Source organism: Ischnura elegans, assembly GCF_921293095.1.
Source record: "Ischnura elegans chromosome 13 unlocalized genomic scaffold, ioIscEleg1.1 SUPER_13_unloc_2, whole genome shotgun sequence".
Lineage (NCBI taxonomy): Eukaryota > Metazoa > Arthropoda > Insecta > Odonata > Coenagrionidae > Ischnura > Ischnura elegans.
In genome coordinates this window covers 3,653,892-3,676,572 of record NW_025791658.1, presented here as the reverse complement: position 1 = coordinate 3,676,572, position 22,681 = coordinate 3,653,892, and the positions used below count along the sequence as shown (strand labels likewise).

General features: G+C 38.0%; 1 protein-coding gene across 3 annotated transcripts in view; it reads left to right on the top strand.

Annotated features, from left to right (window-relative positions):
• LOC124172645 (zinc finger protein 239-like) overlaps positions 1–22,681 on the top strand; it is a 47,725-nt gene that overhangs the window by 3,824 nt on the left and 21,220 nt on the right. For all 3 annotated transcript variants that reach the window (XM_046552092.1, XM_046552093.1, XM_046552094.1), the window contains exons 2-3: positions 12,031–12,216; positions 17,266–17,355. In XM_046552092.1, coding sequence (XP_046408048.1) covers positions 12,031–12,216; positions 17,266–17,355 — 276 coding nt within the window. The remainder of the gene's footprint in view (positions 1–12,030; positions 12,217–17,265; positions 17,356–22,681) is intronic.

Here is a 22,681-nt window from a genome sequence, read left to right as displayed (position 1 = left end):
ATATTGGTCAGTAAATCTAAGACCAAACATGTAGTCTAGTGAATGTGGCTCTTGTTCATACAATTTTTTTTAATAGCAATACTTGGCTTGTGGCAGCTGAGGGTAAAAAAATCCAAATGGCTCAGAAATGTGAAATGATGCTTTTTTCCTGGAATTTACCCATTTTTCAAGTGTTTAGTTTATGGAAAAATTGGTATTAAAATACATTAGACTCTTACTGTGCATTAGAGGATAAATGGAAATACTAATTTAAATAAAATTATTTAAATAATACACTTCAATGTGTTTAAGGCATCTCCCGAACATCTCTGGAGGCTCTCTCGGGCAACTAAATGCTTTACAGTACCACCAATTCCATCACATTGGGATTTTCGATATGGGTGCATAAATTTCACTTTTACATCTTGTTCTTCCTCGTGTTTAGAAAGCACTCATCCAAAAAACCAGTGGTCATCATAAGCACATGCAATGTATAAGTTTGTTAAGATCTGTGAAAAAGTGATTAAATGAGTCCCGCTGAACTGGAGTTGTACAAATTTAGCCTCACTTTCACAGAAGAAGTATGGTCTTCCAAACCCTTAGTGATGGAAGAGCTGGCAGAGCAAATGGTATTACTTATAGATATGTAGCAGGTTGTCACCAATATCCACATTCCTTGATGGCAACTGGAGTATTAAATTTCTATTTCACTGGGAGAGATAATGCTGACATTATGTGCCACATTGTTTTCTCCCCTGCCTCACATATGATTGTATTACATGACAAACTTGAGAAGGTAATACAATCCCACCTATTCAGCCTCACTTTTCAGTGTTATTACATCTCCCCAAGGAATAAGAGAATTAAGTGCAACCTCTAGGAAGAATAAAGTGTTACAATGTATCACAGTGAGGGCATGATAAATCAAAATAGATTCTAGGGTACCACTTTTAGTCTTCTGCCAAGTCTTCTTGTGTAAAGATGCTCCCTGGGTGTCCAAGTTTATTCTGTGTATACGATCAGTGTATTTTTACCTGTACATTAATTGTGTGTGCTATGAGTTAGGCAAAGCTGCTCATTGTGAACTTCGACATTAAAAAAGGTTAGTGTCTCCACTATGCTTCAAAATGAGCAAATTGTTGAACTGTGCAGCATTGGAAAAGTAACTGCATCTGATTGCCTCAAAAAAAGCTACACACCAGTGGTGCAACTGAACAAAATTGAGATCATGAGTATGCTTGAAAAACAGCTGTTATCTCTCAGAAGTGGTGTACCTGGGGAAGTCCTATCCAATGTCTGCGAACATCACAGAATATACTATTTGAAAAAGTATGAAACCTACCAAATATATTGTCTTGATCCTTTTAAGAGCCACAAGAAGAAAATATCAAAATCACTGAGAAATGTAAGTCTTGAATTTGCAGAAAAGGCCTGTAAAATCCCAACTCTTCGGAAATTAGTGCCAGGAATGAAAGTATGCCAGCCATGTAGGGAGGAAGTACAGAAACACTCCAGGTTTGGAAATGAGCTTTCTGATGTTGAAGCAGTAGATAGTGACAGCAATGATAGTATTTTGAATTTTGAAACAACAGTATCCCAAGAAAAATCAACTAAGCTACTTAACAGAACGCTGCAAGATATAGAGGAGTCACCTTTAAAATTTCATGGCATATCATCTCACAGAAGGTCAACCTACGCTAAAAGGAAAGTAGAGTCAGCATGCAGTAATTTTAAAAGGAAAGTTAAAAGACTTCTTGATAAAGAATTATCTCCAGAAAAGGATGAGCCAAAACTGCCAAAAGAACTACTTCAGAAAGTTCATGATATAGATGTGCTCATAGACTTAACCCGTCAACGCCCACGGGTGCCATAGGGCACCCAGTGCAGTGCTGAGCCAATGCTCCGGCAATGTATTTAATATGTGAATTTTAGCATACCTTTCAGTGCACATATTTAGTAGAAGGTTTCCTCCATTATTCAGTCAGTTTGAATTGTGTTCTTTGTGTGAAGTTTCATATTTTTTAAAAGTGAAATATGCGTGAATTTAAAAAAAACTTTGGACGCTGACGGGTTAATCAAACAAAAAGTTGACACATCAAGCACTCATCAAGGAAAGGTACATCTGTTATCATTGGTACCAACTTTATGGAGCAGGAAGAAAGTAATGGAAGAGTTTCATGTGAGTGAGTACACTGCCCGCCAAGCAAGAGAACTTTTCAGAGACAATGGAAAATTAGCTGCACCTGAATTGAGAAAAGGGAAGGCAAAAATAAAACATTACAATTAGTTAGGACTTTCTATGAAAGTGATGAGTACTCAAGAATGATGCCTGGAAAGAAAGATTCCATAAGTATCTCCAAAAATGTACATGTTCAGAAGAGATTATTACTTGCTAACTTGAAGGAATTGTATTCCACGTTTAAATTTGACTTCCCCAGAATTAAAATTGGCTTTTCTAAATTCTGCAACCTTGGTCCAAAATGGTTTGTGGTAGCAGGATGTCATGGAACGCATTCAGTGTGTTTTTGCACAATTCATTAAAATGTCAACCTACTGCTTAGTGCCTGTAATATAGAGGAAACAAGCCAGGACCTAATTGGTTATTTCGTGTGCTCTAGAAATAATAGGGACTGTATACTGCGACATTGCTCTCAGTGTCCTTCACGTGAAAAATTGAAAAGCTTAGTGCTGAAAAAGTTTGAAGAATGTGACCCCGGAGATGAAGTTTCATACAGTCAGTGGGTTTCCAGTGACAGATATTAACTGGTGAACTTCACGGTGACATTTGATGAGTACCTATCAATTTAAATTCAAAGAGTGGAAAAACTGGTGCCCCATTCATTTACTACGAAGTTACAGGCAAACTACCTTAAGAAAATGAAAGAAAATCTTGGACCCCATGAAGCAGCTGTTCTCTTTGACTTCAGTGAGAGCTACTCATATGTTATCCAGGATGAGGCACAAGGGAATCACTGGACAAGTGATAGTTGTACGGTACACCCTGTTGTGATTTATACTCTAGATCACCTGACTAAACAGCTTATTATTTCCAGTTTATGCATCTTGTCAGATGATTTGGAGCATTATGTAGCTTTTGTTTATGAAACCCAAAGAATAATATTTTGCTTTGTTAAGGAAAATTTTACTTTAGTCAAAAAATTGAGTTACTTTAGTGATGGTTGTGCAGGACGGTACAAGAACTGCAAAATATTTCTCAATCTTTGCAAGCATTACCAGGATTTCTCCTTAATGGCATCATGGACATTCTTTGCTACAAGCAATGGAATATCCCCATGTGATGGAATTGGTGGTACTGTAAAGCATTTAGTTGCCCGAGAGAGCCTCCAGAGATGTTCGGGAGATGCCTTAAACACATTGAAGTGTATTATTTAAATAATTTTATTTAAATTAGTATTTCCATTTATCCTCTAATGCACAGTAAGAGTCTAATGTATTTTAATACCAATTTTTCCATAAACTAAACACTTGAAAAATGGGTAAATTCCAGGAAAAAAGCATCATTTCACATTTCTGAGCCATTTGGATTTTTTTACCCTCAGCTGCCACAAGCCAAGTATTGCTATTAAAAAAAATTGTATGAACAAGAGCCACATTCACTAGACTACATGTTTGGTCTTAGATTTACTGACCAATATTTCAAATATATCCTCATGAAGGTATGGATACACTTATACTTATTATCTTACAGTACGTGTCCAAAATCCCTCTCACAGGGGCAGAAAAAAAAGTAAAACCTGAAATACTCATAGTGGCAGTCAAAACACCACCATTTTTATTTCACAGTATATTGGAGCACATATTAACCTTCAATTTAAAAAAAAATTGGATGAGTTAACTGCTCTGCCTTTTGGTGATAATTCTGAAAATATGAAATAATGTTTTTGAGCTAAAAAAATCGGTTAATTAACAACTGTTGACATCATTTTGGCCAACATAACAATGCAAGGGGAATAAAAGACATTACTATGGAAGCTATGTACTTGGATAGACAAGGGGTCAAAATTTCATTCAAATATGTTATGTGGTTTCTGAGTTATGAATTTTTACCCTGTGCCCTGCACTCTGGAATTTGACTCCCACTAGCGCCACTTCTGAGCAAACATCTCAAACTTTGACTCCTCATATCTTGCAAACTATGAGAGTGAGAGAAGAAATATTTTACATGGGTCATTAGATAGGTGATAGTAGCTAGTGACAAAAATTTCATCAAAATCCGAGTCGGTGGGTGTCATTTTGAAAATTTCTGGGTGATTTGACGTGGAATGACCCAATAATAATACGTCTTTATTGGGCGAGATTGGGACTAGAAAGTCCCATCTTCCATCTAACCCCTCGTCAAACAGTAAATATATGCAGTTAAATACATTGTTTAGTTGCTCATGAAATTAAATGCAGAGAAATTACATAAAAATAAGTAGAAGTTCCATTTTCAATCAACAATTAGCATTATAAGTTAACAAAGTTACTATTGACCAAGTGTAAAAAGATGTTAGTGAACGTGGGAAAAACCTAAGGATATTGACTGTCGTCCTTATTGGAAAAAACCCACTGCAGGAAAACGCCCACACAAGAAGGGGGGCGTGAAAAACCTGCGAAAACCTACTGAGAAAGCTAATGTAAACCTGAGTAAACAAGGGGTGATTATTATTATTATTAGGGTGATTCGAAAGAGAAAGGGATTGTTTTGGTGGTTTATACGCATGTAACAACGCTGTATGACTTGGTGACGGTGTGAGGTGCGTTTGGGGGACAGCGATTGGCTGAAAACGGTGCTGGCGCAGGGGTACTCTGTCCATCCTCTTGAGCTGTCAGCGGACAACTCTCGCCGACCAGACTGTAGGCAGTGGCTTAGCCAGAAATTTTGTTTGGGGAGGGATCCAAAACTGGGGGGAAAAATTTTTAAAACAGGGTACCAAGTAGAGGGTTTTAAACAGCATTCGTCAAAGGAATATTTTGTAAATTCATGGTTTTTCAATATTTTTCTTCTTTGATGAAGGAAAATAATTGTGTTTTTACTTTTGGGTGGATCCAGACACCCCCACCTGGTTACGTCACTGACTGTGGGTGAGGATTATCTCCGTTGCAAACCACAGGTCTCACTTGTTAATCAAGCGCTCTGAATTATAAGTGATGTAATGCGTTTTTAGATCTGGATTTTATCATGTCATGTCACGTTAAATGCAAGAAATTCTGAGGTTATTTTAAAATAAAAGTGGGAAAGTTGACGCTAACTTCTCACAAGATAGCGAAGTCATTTATTCGCATCCATTTGACATTATTTTTCTATTTCATTACTAAATAATCATGTTCAATGTTCAACTTGTATCACTCAGAGTTCCAATATTTTTTACCCGAAGCACTTCACTGCTCATAATTCTATTTTTTAGCAATACTATTCTTTTTTCTTGCCTATTTTTCATCCAAAGAGAGATAGCTTGATACAAATTGTGACTTGGGCTTTTTTGCTACACCAATAATTACGTTAAAGAATTATTTTAAAGCAATAGTTAGGTTAATGTACAATAATATAACATTTGTTGCTTTTCTCCAAAATACCTTTTGATGAGTCTAGGTGAATTTGTATGTTTTCACATCGTGCCTACTTTTTTTAAGGGTCTTTCTTATTGAGTTATAATTGTGTTCTATTAACCCTCCAGCAGGCGCGCCATATTCTCTACACTAGCGGGCGCGCGTGGCACTCAGTGCAACACTTGGTTTTCCGCTGATATTAATTACAAAAAATCGAATTAAGAAGCGTACATTCATTACCTTGTTTTTAATAGAACTTTACATAGTTTAGACATACAGTACAGATTTTTAAACTCTTTTATAATTCAAAATTTTTTATCACAATGTTTTTAAAGCAATGGCAAAAACTCAGTTTTTATGTCTTAAGGTTTTTAACGTCATTTATGTACACTTCTTTCAGGTAGTAACTGTTTAACAGTGCTTTCGGAAAGAAAAGTTATTACACCTCCCACATTTTATTGTCGTTGATATGTTCTTTGCACGGCCACACAATACGCACTTTCCGCGTTTCTTACTTGCTGTCTCGCTCACCTTTTCAACTTGCAAGTCTTCATTTTGATAACTTGACAAGAATATTTTAATGTCAGCTGGTAGAGATAATATGTTTGACCTGTTTTTCAAGTGTGCGTTCATCAATATGTACGATAAAGTTTTCAGGAATGTCCTCCTGCAATGTTCATTTGTAGGATTATTTGCCCTTTATAATATGTGAGCATTGATTCCTGCAATGTCCAAAAATCTATAAAATAAAACTAATGGCCACCTTTTCGTAATTCTGGACACAGAATACATACAACACATTTGGTCAACCGTGTCGACACCTGTTTTCGTTGCATCGTAATCTAATATATTAAATGGTTTATTTGAACCTTCATCTGTGATCCCCTCATCATGCATTGTTGAAAGCAACAACACCGCCTTGTTCTTCTTTGTAACATATGATAGGAGGGTAATGTCTTTCTGAAACCCGTAGAGAGATGACCCTACAGCGCGCGTCTTGTTTGGCAAAAATTCAGGCAGAAAATCTCTTTTATTTTTTTTTTCAGCGTGCCAATGGTTGTAATGTTTTTTGTAAAGAGATGCTTGGCAAGCGGATAACTAGTATACCAGTTATCTGTAGTAAGATTACGATTAGTTGCCTCAATTGATCTTACAAGCCTCTTGACAACGTCTACTGGTGAGTTTGACACTAAATATAATGCTCATCTGCTTCCCGCAATACACTTCGAGATTACTGGTGAAGAATGTTTTGGCATCACACATAGAATAAAACTTTATCCCGTATTTCGCGGGTTTGCTCGGTATATATTGAATGAAACTTCAACGGCATCTGTATGTTTGCAGCATTTCGTCAATTGTCACAAATTCACTCATTTTATATGTTTTTTGACAATTTCCTATGAACGAGTTTATTATTGTTCCGATTGCAGCTAATTTATCTGTTTGTTTTCGGAAATCCCTACTTACTCTGTTGTCAAATCTTACTGATCGCAAAATAAACAAAAATCGCTTGTAACTCATAGCTGCCCTTAGAATTTGCATTCCTGATCCATCTTCACTCCACAAGTCTAAAGAATTAGTATGAAAACCTTTTTTCATGCCAATTAGAAAAAGTATTTTCAGCACAGCCATAAATTCTGTTCTTGTCGTTTCCTTACAATCCCTTTCCCTTGAATAGTGGACAAGAGCAATTTTATTTTGAATATACTCGTTTATTTGCATCACAATTTCATCAATCATGTCTATATCTATACATTTTTGAAAAGCCGCAGCCTTATCAGGAGTATTTCTTGCACAGAGTTTTGTCCTTGATAGGGTTTTCCTAATGTTTTCGCGCTTGATCTTTGTGGCACCGCAAAAAGAAGTTTTTTTCCACTTACAAGATTTATCAACTTTTCCAAAAAAATAATTATTCTCACCATCAATATCACAATCTTCAGCAGTTGTAGGTTCTTTCACGTCACCATCAGACGTAGCTTCATCAGAGTCTCTGCCGTTATCACGAGGGGAAATATTTTCCTCCTCATCTGTGTCATCGCTTTCCTCAATGCGGACTTCCTGTTCCTCGTCTGACAGCTCTTGTAGTACACTCAGATAGTCTTCTTCGGTAATGAACCTTCATGCCCTAAGCAGTGTGATAGCGAACTTTTGAATTTTTCTACATCAAAATCCCATAAAATAACAACAAACTATCCAATGAAAATTAATTCTAAAAATGTACTCACATCATAGGGCTCACGTTGGGGAAAATGCCACAGGTTCATTTCTCTCCACAAACAGCTGCTCCTACACACCAAACACTTAGCTGTTAGCTCAACCTGATTCAGAGAAGGAATGGTGAAAACTCTTGTGTTCCCACCAACTCACCTCATGCTACATCGTACAGAAAGAAACAATGTTGATCTATAATTTCCACTACGGGATAATATTACATCACCAGGCATGCATTGCACTGAGTGCAACAAGACAACCAGTTCATCTACTTATTCGTTTTATTTCGAAATTTTAGAAGCCAGGCGCTTGAATCAATAACAGAAATATTCATAGTGATACACAGAAGGAATAATTGGTGCGTTTGGTTCACTGACCAACTACTATTAATAACGTGAGACCGAAACGGCACAATGTTGCACTTTGGAGCCCGCTGGAGGGTTAATTAGTATAATATATCTCGTCATTTGTTTTCTCATTTATCTATGATTGTATACTCTTTATGTAATATTGTTATTTTTATCTTTCTTTTACATTTTTGTATTGGTTTATTTTTTTATGTATTTTAATCTTATAATGGGTTTTATTACCCATTAATGTACATTATAATTATCTTCTTGTTGTGGCTGAAAATTTCATTGGGGAAGCATTTGCTCACCCAAGTGTAGATTTATCCCCACTAAAGGACGTATGAGTGGAATACGTATCAGATAAATTGGTTGCAATAATTTGTTTTTCCTCTGGCTCTCTCTTAAAAAGATTTTCCAATCAACGCCCTATAACCAGGGCCGTTTTAAGGTCATTGTAGGCTCTAGGCACTTTCAAAGTTGTAGGCCCTCCCCAACTTTCTTTTAATTTATACCCGAATTTCTTTTGTTCTCAAGGATGTTTGCTGACAAGAAACTATGGCTGAAATGCTTACAGCACAAATCAGGGTTGATTGATTTAAATCACTTTGATTTAAATCATGATTTAAATCACGATTTAAATCACTTGATTTTTATTTAAAAAAATCAGGTGATTTAAATCAGATGCTTGATTTTTACAGAGTGAAGAAATTGAAGCTGTAAGTGTATAATTTTGAATTTTATTTCTTAATTAATACAATGAATCGACAGTTATCAGCACAATGGTGGCTCTTAAATAGAAATGATACTGTAGGAATGCATGTAACATGAAAATTTAAAAAAATGGCTTTGGTTAGAATACTAGTGTATCCGTTGAAAAAAAATTGTTTTCTGATTTAACTTCTAAGCGTAGGCACCATACAAAGTTGCAATTACAGAATTTTTCTAAACTTCATATGCTTTAGAACCGCATAATATAGCACATTTGATACTTCCAATGGCAATTTTATATTATGCTGGCGTAATTTTTAATTTGATACCATTGGCATTTCCATAGTTCTCTCCCCTGATTGACTAAATGTTGTATTGAGTTTAGAGTATGTTTCCTCTTGTTTTTTCTGCAAACCATCATTCTCCAATATGCTGCCCAAATAGTTAGTTTTGCAAATAACTGAATTTGTGATGAATGGAGAATCATAAAAATCTCATTTAAATCAATTAAATCAGATTTAAATCAATAAAATCTGATTTAAGTAAAAAAAATCAACAAAAATGATTTTTTTGAAAAAAATCATGATTTTTATCAACCCTGGCACAAATACAGAATAGGTTGGTGACAAGTTTTCCAAATGTAAATATTGCTGTCCGGATCTATATTTCAGTGTTTGGAACAATTGCTGAAGGGGAACGTTCCTTTTCTAAACTCAAATTGATAAAAACGTATCTTCGGTCAATGATGGGACAAACACGACTATCCTCCCTGGCATTACTTTCAATTGAAAAGGATTTGATGAGGGAAATGACATTTGAGGACGTCATATGTGACTTTGCTAAGACAAAGAGCCGAAAAGTTAACATACTGTAATTTACAGATCTACAGCACTGCAGCTTGACTTGCTCAGGTGATCATCTCACACGGTTATATATAGTTACTTTAATACAAAAGTTATTAAAATTTACTGGCATTCTGAACTTGTTTTCACATTGGTTTAAGTATACCGGGACTAGCCGCGGTGATAACTTTTACGGGAGTCACCCGCAATGCACAATCGTGCGAAAGATCCACAGAGGAAAAATCATTCGCCTTAACCGGGATTTGAACCCGGATCCCCCGATTTCTGGTTGAGTGCTTTGGCCAGTTAAGCTACCGAGGCGTCATTCTTCACTGTGGATCACTCGACCGGAAATCGGGGGATCGGGGTTCGAATCCCGGTCAAGGCGAATGATTTTTCCTCTGTGGATATTTCGCACGATTGTTTTCACATTATGTTCTCGCTTTCGTAGGCCCTTGAAAAGTCCGTAGGCCCTAGGTGCAGTGCCTGCTATGCCTAGTTGACGAAGCGGCCCTGCCTATAACAAGCATATCTCAGGGAATTATATACATCTGGATGACATTTATCATGTAAATTAAACTATCAGCCATTTACCTTGTGAGAAGGTTACTTCACTCCTATCCACCTTATTTCATTGACCTAATCCCATCAATGTACTGTTTCTTAATTGTTGTGTTGTATTGTCTGTATGGGAGGCTTTTAGGAGTAGCTGCATATTACTCTTTGTCAAGAATGCTTTCCTGGCCATAATAGGGTGCATCATTAGGGGTGAATAAAAACTGGAAGGTGGATGTCATTTATATACAGTGAGTCCTCGTTCTACGTCACCCCGTTTAACGTCATTTCGCGATAACGTCACGAAAATTTTACGACCGTGATTCGTTTATCGCCCCTTCGCTTCGCGATAACGTCACGTATTTTAAATTTCGCGCGAGAAAAACGGCGAAGTGGCAGGCGTTACAGGTTGTTTGTTTCGTGGGCGGTAATACAGTCAGTCTATTCAAAGTGTAAAACGGTGTGTATATTGTTAATTGCGATTACGGTTTTGGCAAATTTTGCATCAGAGACATTTCCACGACAATGTCCAAGAAAACAATGTTCACAATAATTTTGGTTCCTGTTACTGCGACGATGTTTCAGCGATGATGATGCCCAGGCGACGCCCGCCCGCCTCAATTCGCAATTAAAACCATCTCTTCGATTTCATAATCCCAGTTTGCCCGCCCTCACTCATTTGCGCCATTTTGATTTCGCTCCTGACTGGTCCGAAAAGAAATTCTCGTAGCGAGGGTAAGGCCTATGGACCGGAGCACCGGATCCCCGGTCTGTAGCATCTGGTAGCATTCATTGGACCGCGAAGCCGAAAAGCAGATGCAGGAAGATACAAAAATGGAGAAGGATTTACGTCACTGCCGCTATTGTCGTCGATGAAGACAGGAACTCGTATTTATGCCATAGTTTGGCATTCCCATCGTAAAAAATGCCCCAGATATGATACGCTAAAATTTTTTCGCATGGGAATTGTGAGGTCTAGGAACCGATATTCAATTTTTACATTGTTTTTATGGGATATTATGCTTCGATTAACGTCATTTCGTTTATCGTCACATTTTTCAGGAACGGTAGGTGACGTTAAACGAGGACTCACTGTACTTGTCAACCCTCCTCACTCCACTGCAGGTGGGGGCTAGAGTGTTGGCTTCCCACTTCGTAGGCTTGAGTTCAAATCCCAGCGGTCAGAGACTGCCTGTCCCCTGCTTGAATGTTGTGTGGAGGACATTTCAAGGACGACACTCAGTCCGTCGAATGGGACGTTGAGCCGTGGTCCCATTGGCGCCTTTCGTTAACAGCAGGCTAACGCCGATGCCGTGTTTCTCTCCACCCTTCCTTACCTACACTTCCCTCATGGCGTAGATGACCTAAGCTGTTGGTCGTTTCCTTCAAAATACCATCAACTACAATTGCAGATTAAGAGTCAAATTAGGGGGGGTTGTGGTGAGTTTGTAACACCCCCCAGGAGAGTGTGGCGTGTAAAATTTTTTGTAGGGAGTACAACACTCAGTGGCGTATTGAGGGGGGGGGGGGGCTCTGAGGGGCGGAACCACACCCGAAATATGGAAACACAATCACATACTTTCATAAAAGAAAATAAAATATTGTAATTAAAGTCTAACACCTTTTTTGCATTATATATGACATATATTCCTAGAATTATTTTATCATTTCCTTTTTATGTGTAAACAGCTGATGTCCTAGCACCCCCTTCCACACGCCTTTTAGGCGGCTTGCAGGGTAGTATATAGATGTGGATGAAAAGCCTACGTTTCATGTTCTATTGTCCTTCTAAACACACTTAATTTATCACAACTTTTCCTTCGTCTTGACTGTAGGTCAGTCTGGTGGATGGTTTCCCGCAATGCGTCTGTGCAGAGTGCCTGGACAAGTTAACTGACTTCAAAGTCTTCAAGGACAAGTGTCTTAAGTCACGCTCCACCTTCCAACAAATGCTTCAACGCAAGATCGAGCAAGCCGAACAGAAAGACCTTCAAGATGTACAAGTCGATGTATTACCTATGGTGAGTGAGCTATTCTTTGATGCAAATTCAATATTGGAAATGCCCGTCTTAATTTTTTTGGTATTTTATTAGGGTATAAGGACTGCTTTTTGATGAACTACTGTCTGGTTTAAACTTCTTGTCCCATGATGGGTGATACATAATTATATGTTCCTATCCCTTTCTTTCCTTACCTCTAGATTTATTTGTATGTTTACGCTTAAGGTGCTGTGTGAATGTGAATGAAGTAGTGTATCAGCCATATTGGCTTATTTCACTTGGGCTCAGCGTGCCCCGAAGCGCATGTTCCTGTCTCTTTCCTGCCATCGTGTGAGTGTGTATCTTTGCTTCCATCCTTGTTTCCTCGTCCATTTCTTCTGTTGGTGAGTGGCGAGCTGCCCCAGTGCCATCTATTGGTTACTCTCGTGGGCCACAGCAAAGGGATTTTCTGTTTATGAACCCCCGCCGAAATCATGGTAAATTTAAGCGTCCTGGTAGCGCAACTGGTAGAGCACCTGGCCGGCAACCAGGAGGTTCTGGGTTCGAGTCCCAGTCAGGCCGCATTTTTACCCTCTGATTTCTGGCTTTTTCCCATCTACCACAGCACCGTTGTCCTCGTCCTTTTTCCATTGTATGTTCCTATCCCTTTCTTTCCTTACCTCTGATTTTATTTGTATTTTACATAAAAGGATATATCTCTGTTTTTTACAATGATAAAATTGAAATAAATAGAATGCAGTTGTTAATTAATTTATAATTCTAGTCTTCTATTTAATAAATTAACAACTAAATTATTTTTCTTTTTTAATTTTACTAAAAAACTTTGTTTTAACCTTTTAAAAGTAGTAATGCTAAATAAATGCAGGTCAATTTGAACTACATACAGTACACTCCCGATTATCCGGGGTAATGATGGGGAGAGATGGCACGAATAATCGGAAAACACGGATAATCCAAACTTTCAGTTAAATGTCTTTAAATGTTCATAATTTACTTAAAACAAACAATATATTATTATTTATGCAGTTATTGTGTTGCTTTAGAGTGCTTCCAGGACTCCTTGAGAGCTTTCTTCGCCAGTTCGCGATCTTTTTTTAGCGACGATAGCGTGGATGTACTCGTATTATTAATGCTTTGTGTATGGCCTGGTTTCGAAAACCACACATCCGTGGCATGATCACGGATATAGAAAAGTGGTTTGCACGAATGCTTCAAAACCACTGCTTTTGTCGCAAACTACACTGTCAGGCACTACGCCACGTACTCGCGTCTCGCACAAGTTGCCCGGGTTGAAACTGCTGCGGGACTTGTATCCGTGATCAAGGAGCGCGGTCGCGCACTGCGAGGCTTGGAAAACAGGAACACGGTGCTCCCGTGAATGCAACTAGAGCGCGATCGCTTCCGTTTTACGAAGGGGATTCTAACGGAAATGATAAGCCCCGTATGTCCTAGCATTGATGCAGTAATTCTGGTGATTTTGCGTAGGATTTTTAAAAACAAAGATCGCGGAAAAAATTGAGCGAGAGTGAAAATCATGCACGGATAATCCGCAACCCGGATAAACCGCAGCCGGATAATCAGGAGTCTACTGTACATGTGAAAGTCGTGTGTTCTGGTGTATTGAATTAGAATGCTATTAATATAGGAGGGTTTATTCAATGGTTTTCCATCAAGTGTGTGTTTTAGTTATATTAATCCAAGTCTGATATGTTATGTTACTCCTTAACACGTTCCGTGCTGATGACGTAGCGTCTACGTCATGGCAGCCACTACCCAGTGACTGATGACGTAGACGCTACGTCATGATTCCCTTTTGCGTTATATTCCGCCCTGAGCGCCAGCCACCGCTGTTAGGGTATGGAAGAGGGTCAGTCACCACTCTTCGCCTGTTTGCCGTGCGGAAAGCTCCGAAAAAATTTTTTTTCGATTTTTTCTGTGTTTTTCTATTTTACCTGGTTTTTCTCTGCAAGGACGTCTTTGGGAGTGGCTTTTTACAATGTATTTTTTATTACTTTCATTTTATAATGCAGAAAACAGTTATATATTCTCACAATTGTTATTATACCTTAAAAAAAAACTTTTACAAATATTCAAAGCGAAATAATAAAAAGATACTTTTGCCTTTGACGAGGATAGGTAATTACTTTATTACAAGGTATTTTATCTTTCTTTATGACTTTTAACGCAATGATTAGATTGTGTTTATTTAATTGGTTTTTACAAGAAGGAATACAAATATTTTTCCCTTGTTGTTATTTTTATTTTTAACTTCAATTAACGCTATCGTGGTAAATTGCGTAGCTGGTTGCCTAATTTCGGACATACTCCAGGTATGTGTATTTTTATCCTTACGATATTAATAAATGCTTCCGTTCTTATACTTTTAAAGTTTCCGAGTGGATTTTATTTGCTATGATTTCATCATGGCAAGATTTGTTGTTATCCCTATGTTTATTTGCTGCTATGCATGAAATAATAAGTATATTTGCACAAATTTTACAATAACTTCAGTAAAGTCCTGGTTCCACATTGCAATTTATTTTTACTATTTACATTTCATGCACAATAGCTCGACTTCCCCATCCTTATGTTCACTAGCATTTGAATTAGAGACTCATTACTTGATTTTTTCCATAATATCCGAAATACTTACAAGCATTCTATTTGGCATCCTCCCCAACAAAAAAAGCCTAAGAGAACAATTTCCACTAACCCAGTTACATGCCGCCGAACTCGGAGAAACTGATCCGGCCCGAGGATATATACATCCGAGGATATAAAATGGGCTATACGTGTCCTGAAGGAAATTTACTAGATGGAAATATTTAGCCATAGAAGAATTTCCCCACTTTTTGGCTTTATTTTTCGTGCTAGAATTATCCAAATCTCCCGTATCTCCAATAATTGAAAGGCTTGATCTTTATATGACTTGCATTGCTTCAGGAGAGAGAAATCGCTTGATCAATTCATGTCGATTCTCCAAGCCCTTCAAATCAACAAGAACCTATCTACGTTCTCTGAATATAACACTCCTCTGGCCCACTGATTATTCAAAATTAGCCCCATATAGACGCATTCAAGGGATCAATGGAAAATGTAGTAACCCGCTCACGTGACCTAAGTTTGGAAGAGTCTATGGTTCCTTGGAGAGCTAGGCTGGGATATAGTGAATATTTGAGGGGAAAGATCTACAGGTACGCATAAATTGTATATGGTGACGGAAGCAAAGGGTTTGGCACTGCAGGTCCTCCAACTCAGAAGTGTCTGGAAAAGGGCATTCGGAGAAGATGGTAAAGAAACGATGGAGGATTATTTATACTGAGGCTAATCCTTTTATGTTGATAACTTTTATAACAGTGTAGCCAGTTCTAGACGCCATCCAAATGTGAAACCTAACTTGACGGGGACACTGAGGAGAGGCAAGAAAGTTGTTCCTCTTTTGGTGCTCTGCTGTGAATCAAAGAAAGGTGAGGTGGTGGAGGCCTTTCATGAGTATAAAATCGGTATCCTAAGGTGGACGGATAAGAGGGAAGTGCGGATGATCATCGCTGAATTCAGTGCAAAAAATGAACGAATCTACGAAAAAACGAGGGTGCACGCCAAGAAAGCCACATGCGGTGGTTGAATGCAGCAATTACAATTGTGGCCTCGATCATTGGGATCAAATGATGTCTGACTTTCCCATTGAAAGGCAATCCATCAAATGGTACTAAAAATTGGGAATCCACCAGCTGAAATCACTGCTGTTGTTAATTTTTATTCAAAGAAAATTTTTGAAAAATTCCTCTCATCGACTTTCTAATTCCAGTTATAGAATCTCTTATGACAATATCTGTACCTTCGATCCCTTTGAGGAGATAGTCATCCTAGCCTGCCTCAACCAAAACCAAGGGCTTATTAGGACATTTACCCGATTATATGAAAAACACGATAGACAGAAAAGACGAAAACAGAAGAGATGTAGGCAGTGCTTCAAGAAGAATGTCCACCAGGATACATCATATAATAGCCCCACCTGCCTATCTGATCCTCGATTGTGTCTTGACTGTTTCCAGAAGTATCACAAGACTTTGTGTTAAAATGCTGGTCAATTTTTGATTTGTAAAACAATATGTTTCGTTGCAACAATTCTTCGTTTATACAAATTTTCCCTTTCATTTATAAACCAATGTTTATCATTATAAAATCTTATCCAAAGGATATCATATTGTTCATAATAATTTTTCCACAATAGGGAGCAACACTTTTGCTGGAAATATTGGTAATACTCGCAATATTTTCTTTTGAGCAATAAAACATTTGAAATCGTATTTGAATGTATCATTTCCAGATTATAAAAATAATGTTTGCTGCATTACTATTTCCATTAGTTTTTCCAGAAAGTGATAAAGTCTGAACGGGTTTTCGCTACAGTACTGACAAAGAGCAAAGAAATGTGGGAAACATGTAGGTGTGTTGCGGGAAGGTATCAAAAGTTTGACAGGATACTTTGAAAATTTAAATTTCAAATTTTCAACAAATGAAGGGTTATTTTAAAAAAAAGTGCGAAAATATGTAGCAGGCATCACAAATCATAAGATAACGTCGTTAAAATAATAATAAAAAAATACAAATTTTTGCCAAAAAGTCAGCCACAGGGCAGTTTCTTCAAAAAACGGTCAGCACGGAATGTGTTAACCAATTTGTTAGCCTTTTGAATAGTCATATGAAAGTCATTTTAAATGTCTTATGTAAAGTAGAGTGTGTATTGTTTTTTAGCTTGAAACTCTCGTGCAGATGGAATTTTGAAGAAGTGCCCCATACCTTTCTGTTTTACATATCGTAGCCATGGCCTACTGGTGTTCAATATATATTTTACCTATTTATATTTTTATACAACTGGTTTTTACCATTAATAGTATACATATATTGATTCTTGCTTCTTTCTTTCTGGTAGCCCAGAATGTAATGTTAAGTTCCAGAGGAAATTTCATAATTTGATTCAAAGCCAGGATACCCTTTTGACAGTTGGAATTGGTGTGAACGCAACTGGCTCTTATTTAGACAGTGTTTTGTTTTTCCTTCTAATAGGTTTGCTCGATCAAGGAGGAGCCCCAAGAGTCGGAGATTGTTGAGATTCCTGTCGAGCCAGAAGTCTCCATCAACGAGGAGCCGAACGAGGTGATTATTATTAATCATCAATTTGGTATTTTGCAGCCCCCCATTTATTTTTATTGTAATGTATTCACTTTACGTTTTGCGTGTGAGCTTTTTTGTGGGAACGCAGACACTCCTGGAAGGCTACGCTAACGGGAAAGGGGAAGTACCCAGAGAGATGAGGAGGGAACTTAATGTACATACCAACCCTAGATTGTCGGTGCCAAGACAATATACAGTTGGGGACCTCAAATCCAGAAAGCTTGGGACCGAAGGGCTTCTGGATTTCTGGTTTCTCTGGACTTCATAGTATATTTAGTAAATTAATTAATTTAGACAAGTGCTCAGGCTCTTGTACTTGATATTTGATGTCCTTGTTTGTCCTTGACAAGGTTCTTAGCGTATGTCCATAGCATGTGCTAACTTCCTACTCATCATAGAACAAGGCTTGGAGAGTGGTGTCACGAGGTGGCAAGTCGAAGCACTATGCAGAGGAATTTTCAAATGTTCTGGATTTGTGGTTATCCAGGTTTCTTGATTCCGGATTTGAGGTCCTCAACTGTATAATATAATAATAATTTATTTACCTTGGAGGACATTTTGGTTTTACAGCTGAATACAAGGTAGCAAAGAAAAGTAGTCTTAGGTGGTCTCCAAGGTCATGGGACCAAAATTGAGCCACAATCAATTAAGAAAAATGTATGCCAGTGAAAGAAAATATTGATGCAGTAAATAATGCATGAGGGTTTTAGAGATACTACATCAAAGTAAATTGAGTGGTTTGGAAGCCTAAGGGTAAAAGTGATTTTTTTCTCAACAGAGTTAGGTAAGGTATTAATTGTTAGAATAAATACGCAAAAACTTAGTTGCCAAGGGAAACGAGTGAGTCTCTGCTCTGTGCTGACATCCAGTGGAAAATAAAATGCACTACTAAACATCTAATTGATCTTGTTTGTTTTCTGTACCTAATTTCTGTACCTGACTCTGTATGGAAAAGAGAAATCAGTTGTACCCTCTCAGCTCCCAACCCACTCAATTCAATTATTTCTTGCAAGAAAAGCCTGTCTTTGGCAAGTCTAAACATTTTATTTTTTTATTTAATTTTTTTAAATTTTACCCGGCAGCAAATGAAATAACTTTGGCCCCATGTGAAGAACACAACATTTATATAACGTTAACCTTGTCCTGTTTGTGCATGACTCACTCCTTAAATTATATTTAGATTTATTTAGATCCACTCGGCATATTTCCCCTTCTGGCTCAAAACAATTTTAAGACTTTGAATAAATACAAATGCCTTAGTGGCAACAATTTTAGGGCCACAAACAACGGAAGTGAGTGTTGACAAGAAGATTTGGACAACATTACCCAAAATATTATTTTTTTGCAAAACGAGAGCACGCTTGAATGTGTTCATGTATGCACTGCACCAGCAGATTATACTATAAGAAATTTTAGAATGAACAAGAGCATGATAAAGGTTTTTTTTTAACCAGAAGTGGACATTTGTTTTGCAAGTTGTAAAATTTGGACAAGGCACCTTTACGGCAATTTTTCACAGTTAGTACATGTTTATCCCAGCGTACATTACTGTCCAAAATTACTCCCAAGTATTTCATTTCATTCACTCTATCAATAGCTGGACAATTACAGAAACAATGGAAACAATTTGTAGTGCTACTCGTTTGGAAGATATTGAGGACAATCCTTTCACAAAAGCCCATCACATTGTCAGCTAGCACACTGAATGAGGCACATTTTGTGAAAGGCATACTAAGACATGTGCGAGGAAATTTCGTAAGATTTGGCAACTCTGCTGCATGATGTCCACTTGACGGAGGTGCTTAACAATTTACTTGCCATTACGCAACCCGCAAGTCGTTTCCTAGTACTGCATATTTTCTGGAGGAGTGTACACCTAGTAATTCATAACTTACTTTATTATTATCAGCCTTTGATCCTCTAGCATTCATCCCACAATCTCTCTTTCCACGCGCAAGTGTTGTGGGAGCAGACGATGCTTTGGATTTCCATGCGAGACTTAATGCAAAAATATCTGATCTCGGCACAAGAAATAGAAAGCAGACAACGTTGGACAAATGTTTTTAGAGAATTCCAACTGAAGAATATAAGAATTTGCTAATAATAATCTTTAAATGTCTTATTAATAGTCATATCAATATCGATATAATCATCAATATGGCATCATTCCGAGAGAGTGTATGGCTGTTGGCGGGATTTATGGTAAAGGAAATGTTGCCCAATTTTAGTGATTTTTTTAGAACAACGAATGGACATAGGTCAGGATTTCCGTCATTTTCTACAAGTAATCTGTGAGACAAAAGAAATGACTTAGGTGAACTTGTCCCCTTAATACATGTACGACAAATCACTGGAGAGTGATGACGTTTGTCTGTAATATCCTCTGGGAAATCCATGAGAACATTGTGATTTTTATTCACATGGTAGTGTTTTGGCGGTTTAGTGCTAATTTTCTTGATTGTTAAAGTGAAAAGAGTTTGGGAAGGCAATCCTAAAGGAACTTTGGACAGTAATTGTAATTATGATGACTTTTCCACAAACTACAATTACCCCAATTGCTATTACTGACTTCCCTGGTTAGCACGCATTCCTGGATAATACGTTCATTTTTTCTGGTCCCTTCGAAAAGGTACTGAAGAAGTTCTACTGTGTTTCGATAAAATTGTAAAATAAAAAAAGCTATTAGCTTAACTCCATAAGGTGGCAAGCATTTATTTCTAACAGAACGGGAGTTAATGCCCTCGGAGAATAACTCGCGTCGTCAATCGTCATGTAATCAATGAAGTCAAAATCAAGACGTGAGTGAACCTGTCCAGTGTTGTTATCAGATATGGGGAAGCAAAATATTGCGTGATGATGAGTCACACAGCTTGTAAGTCGTAGGTCCCGGCGCTGAACTCGTGGAAGAATGCCGACAGAGAATCTATTACCGGTAGATTCAATCTACTAATGCTAAAATTTCATGGGAAAAATGCTTTTTTAATGCGTAAAAATTATAAAGAGGGAAAATTGCTCCGGACTATTAATCATTTTTTTATTCATCACTGGCGGTTATTTAAATGGGTAGCTCACTTTAAAAAAGTGATCTAAACACCGGGAAAATCTAAATTTCCAAATATCCTGGGTCCTGTGTGCTTATTATTATATATGGTATGCTATTTGGAAGGAGGTAACCACCAGCTGGGGTCATTAGCGCCATGAATTAAGGGCTGGGGGGATAGGAACCCTATGTTGGCATTAGCCAGGTTGTAATGATAGGCTCCTATGAGAACAGGATTTAACGTCCCATCTGCTGAACAGAGTAGTGCACTGGAAGTGCCCTCCACATTACACTCAATTAGGGATAGGATCATCTCTGATAAGTTTCTGCTACTGCCAGGACTTGAACCCAGGCCCACAGGGTGTAAAGCCTTTGTGATGTATTATAGAAATTTTGCTCCCTGTTAATGGGGTTAATTTGGATGACTATCCTCAGATATCTCATTTCTTCAATCTCCAATCTTTGTCTGCAGGTGGTTTAACGGATTTCCTGAAAACTGCTTTTAACGAGAATATTTTCGAAAATTAGCTTCCCTGCGAGCATTTAGTATCACCATTCCGAAATTTCTCCTGGGTAACAGAAGTAATCTTAGTGCCAGAAATGCTAGCAATTCAACCATGGGAAACATTGTTCAGGAATGCAACGTTGCTTCTCTTAAGGTAACACGTCATCTGTGGAGTTGCTTGTGAGTAAATAAGATTATGAGGCTTCATTTTCTTGCCTCCAAATGAGTAATTGAATCTGGGAAACATATATGTGACGCGATTGAAAAGGATTTCATGCCCTTTTGCCATTAAACGTCACATATGAGACTTTTTCTGGTTGCGTTTCCGGCTTAAATCAGAACTATACAAAAGCGTATGACTAAACCTTCTTAAAATAATGAGCCAGTGTTATCCTGAAAACTATACTCCTCCTCAATACCAACTCTTGATTTTACACACTTTGATTTTACACAGTGCCCATATTTCGGTCCCTCCAACAGCGTAAAATCAAAGTTTCACTGTATGCCCGCAATTAACATGTGATGGAATCATTACCAGGTCAACCTCCCAACAGGGTAGTTTCCTTCATCAAAGAAAACAAAAGGCATTGATTGCGATTCGTTACCCACCATTAGTGCATTCATAATATACAAATTATTTCGTTTTAGAAATGCCGGTTTAGACGAATGGCAATGGTCAAATTTTATCCTCATTTGAAAAGGGCCAGATTGGCACCCATGCGATGCCACTCCACGTGACGTCACAGGGACCTAGTTCCTATATGAGTAGGTAGGAGTTATACGTCGTCTGAGGTTACCAATGCATGCAGGAGGCGCAGAGCTCAGGGAAACATGTCTTAATAATCACCTATTAAAACTGGCTAAGGTCGGAAAGTTTTCTTCGATTGATAAGGTATTAATAAACCTTATTTAAGCCAAGCGCTACCAGCCAGCAGGGTACTCAGCTACCCGCTAGCAACCTGCGACGTATCAGCGCTAAGCCTCGCCTCAAGGTCACCTCACCGGGCGGGAGGGGGAACCAGAAATACGACGTACGGAGAGATTTCCCGGCATTCCTACTTACGCATCGCGTTTTCGCGCGCTTGAAAATTTTCACTTTTCATTTAATCGCGAAAAATAGATATTGTCATTTGAAAAATCTAAATGCGTGAAATACGTACTCCAGGAGTAATAATCTTTCGATTTAGGCAATAAAAAAATAATAGGAAACCACCCTATTGTGATGATTTCAAACATTTTCAAAATGCTGTGAATCAAAGTTTAATTTGAAAGCTTTTGATAACGCTCTGAATATTGTTTCAAATACTGAGTTCATAAAATTCAAACATTTAGCCATTGATTTATCAAGGTAAAATATTTACAGCCTAAAGGCCGTATCACACTAGCGACTGCGACCGCCGCTGCGACCGCGATTTCGGCTGCGGCTGCACCCCATCACACATTGCGGCCGACGCCACGATCGCGCATGCGCACGTATGAACGTTTCTGCTTGTGGCTTGTTTGTTTACGAAAGCCCAAAGAATAGATAGAGAGCAGCAATTGTTGAAAATGTTCCTAAAATCTGTTAAAACGTACTTCATTTTCATTCACCTGTGTACTCGGGTGCAATATCCAATATACTGGGCTTCCATCTTCACTTTAAAAATCCGAAATTATCTCAGCGTTATCTTATAACCTTCTTGAACTTCCCTCGCTACGGTAACCAAAACAAACAAACACGTCTGCCGCAAGCGCGCGAGATTGAAATGGAGCTCTCTGATTGG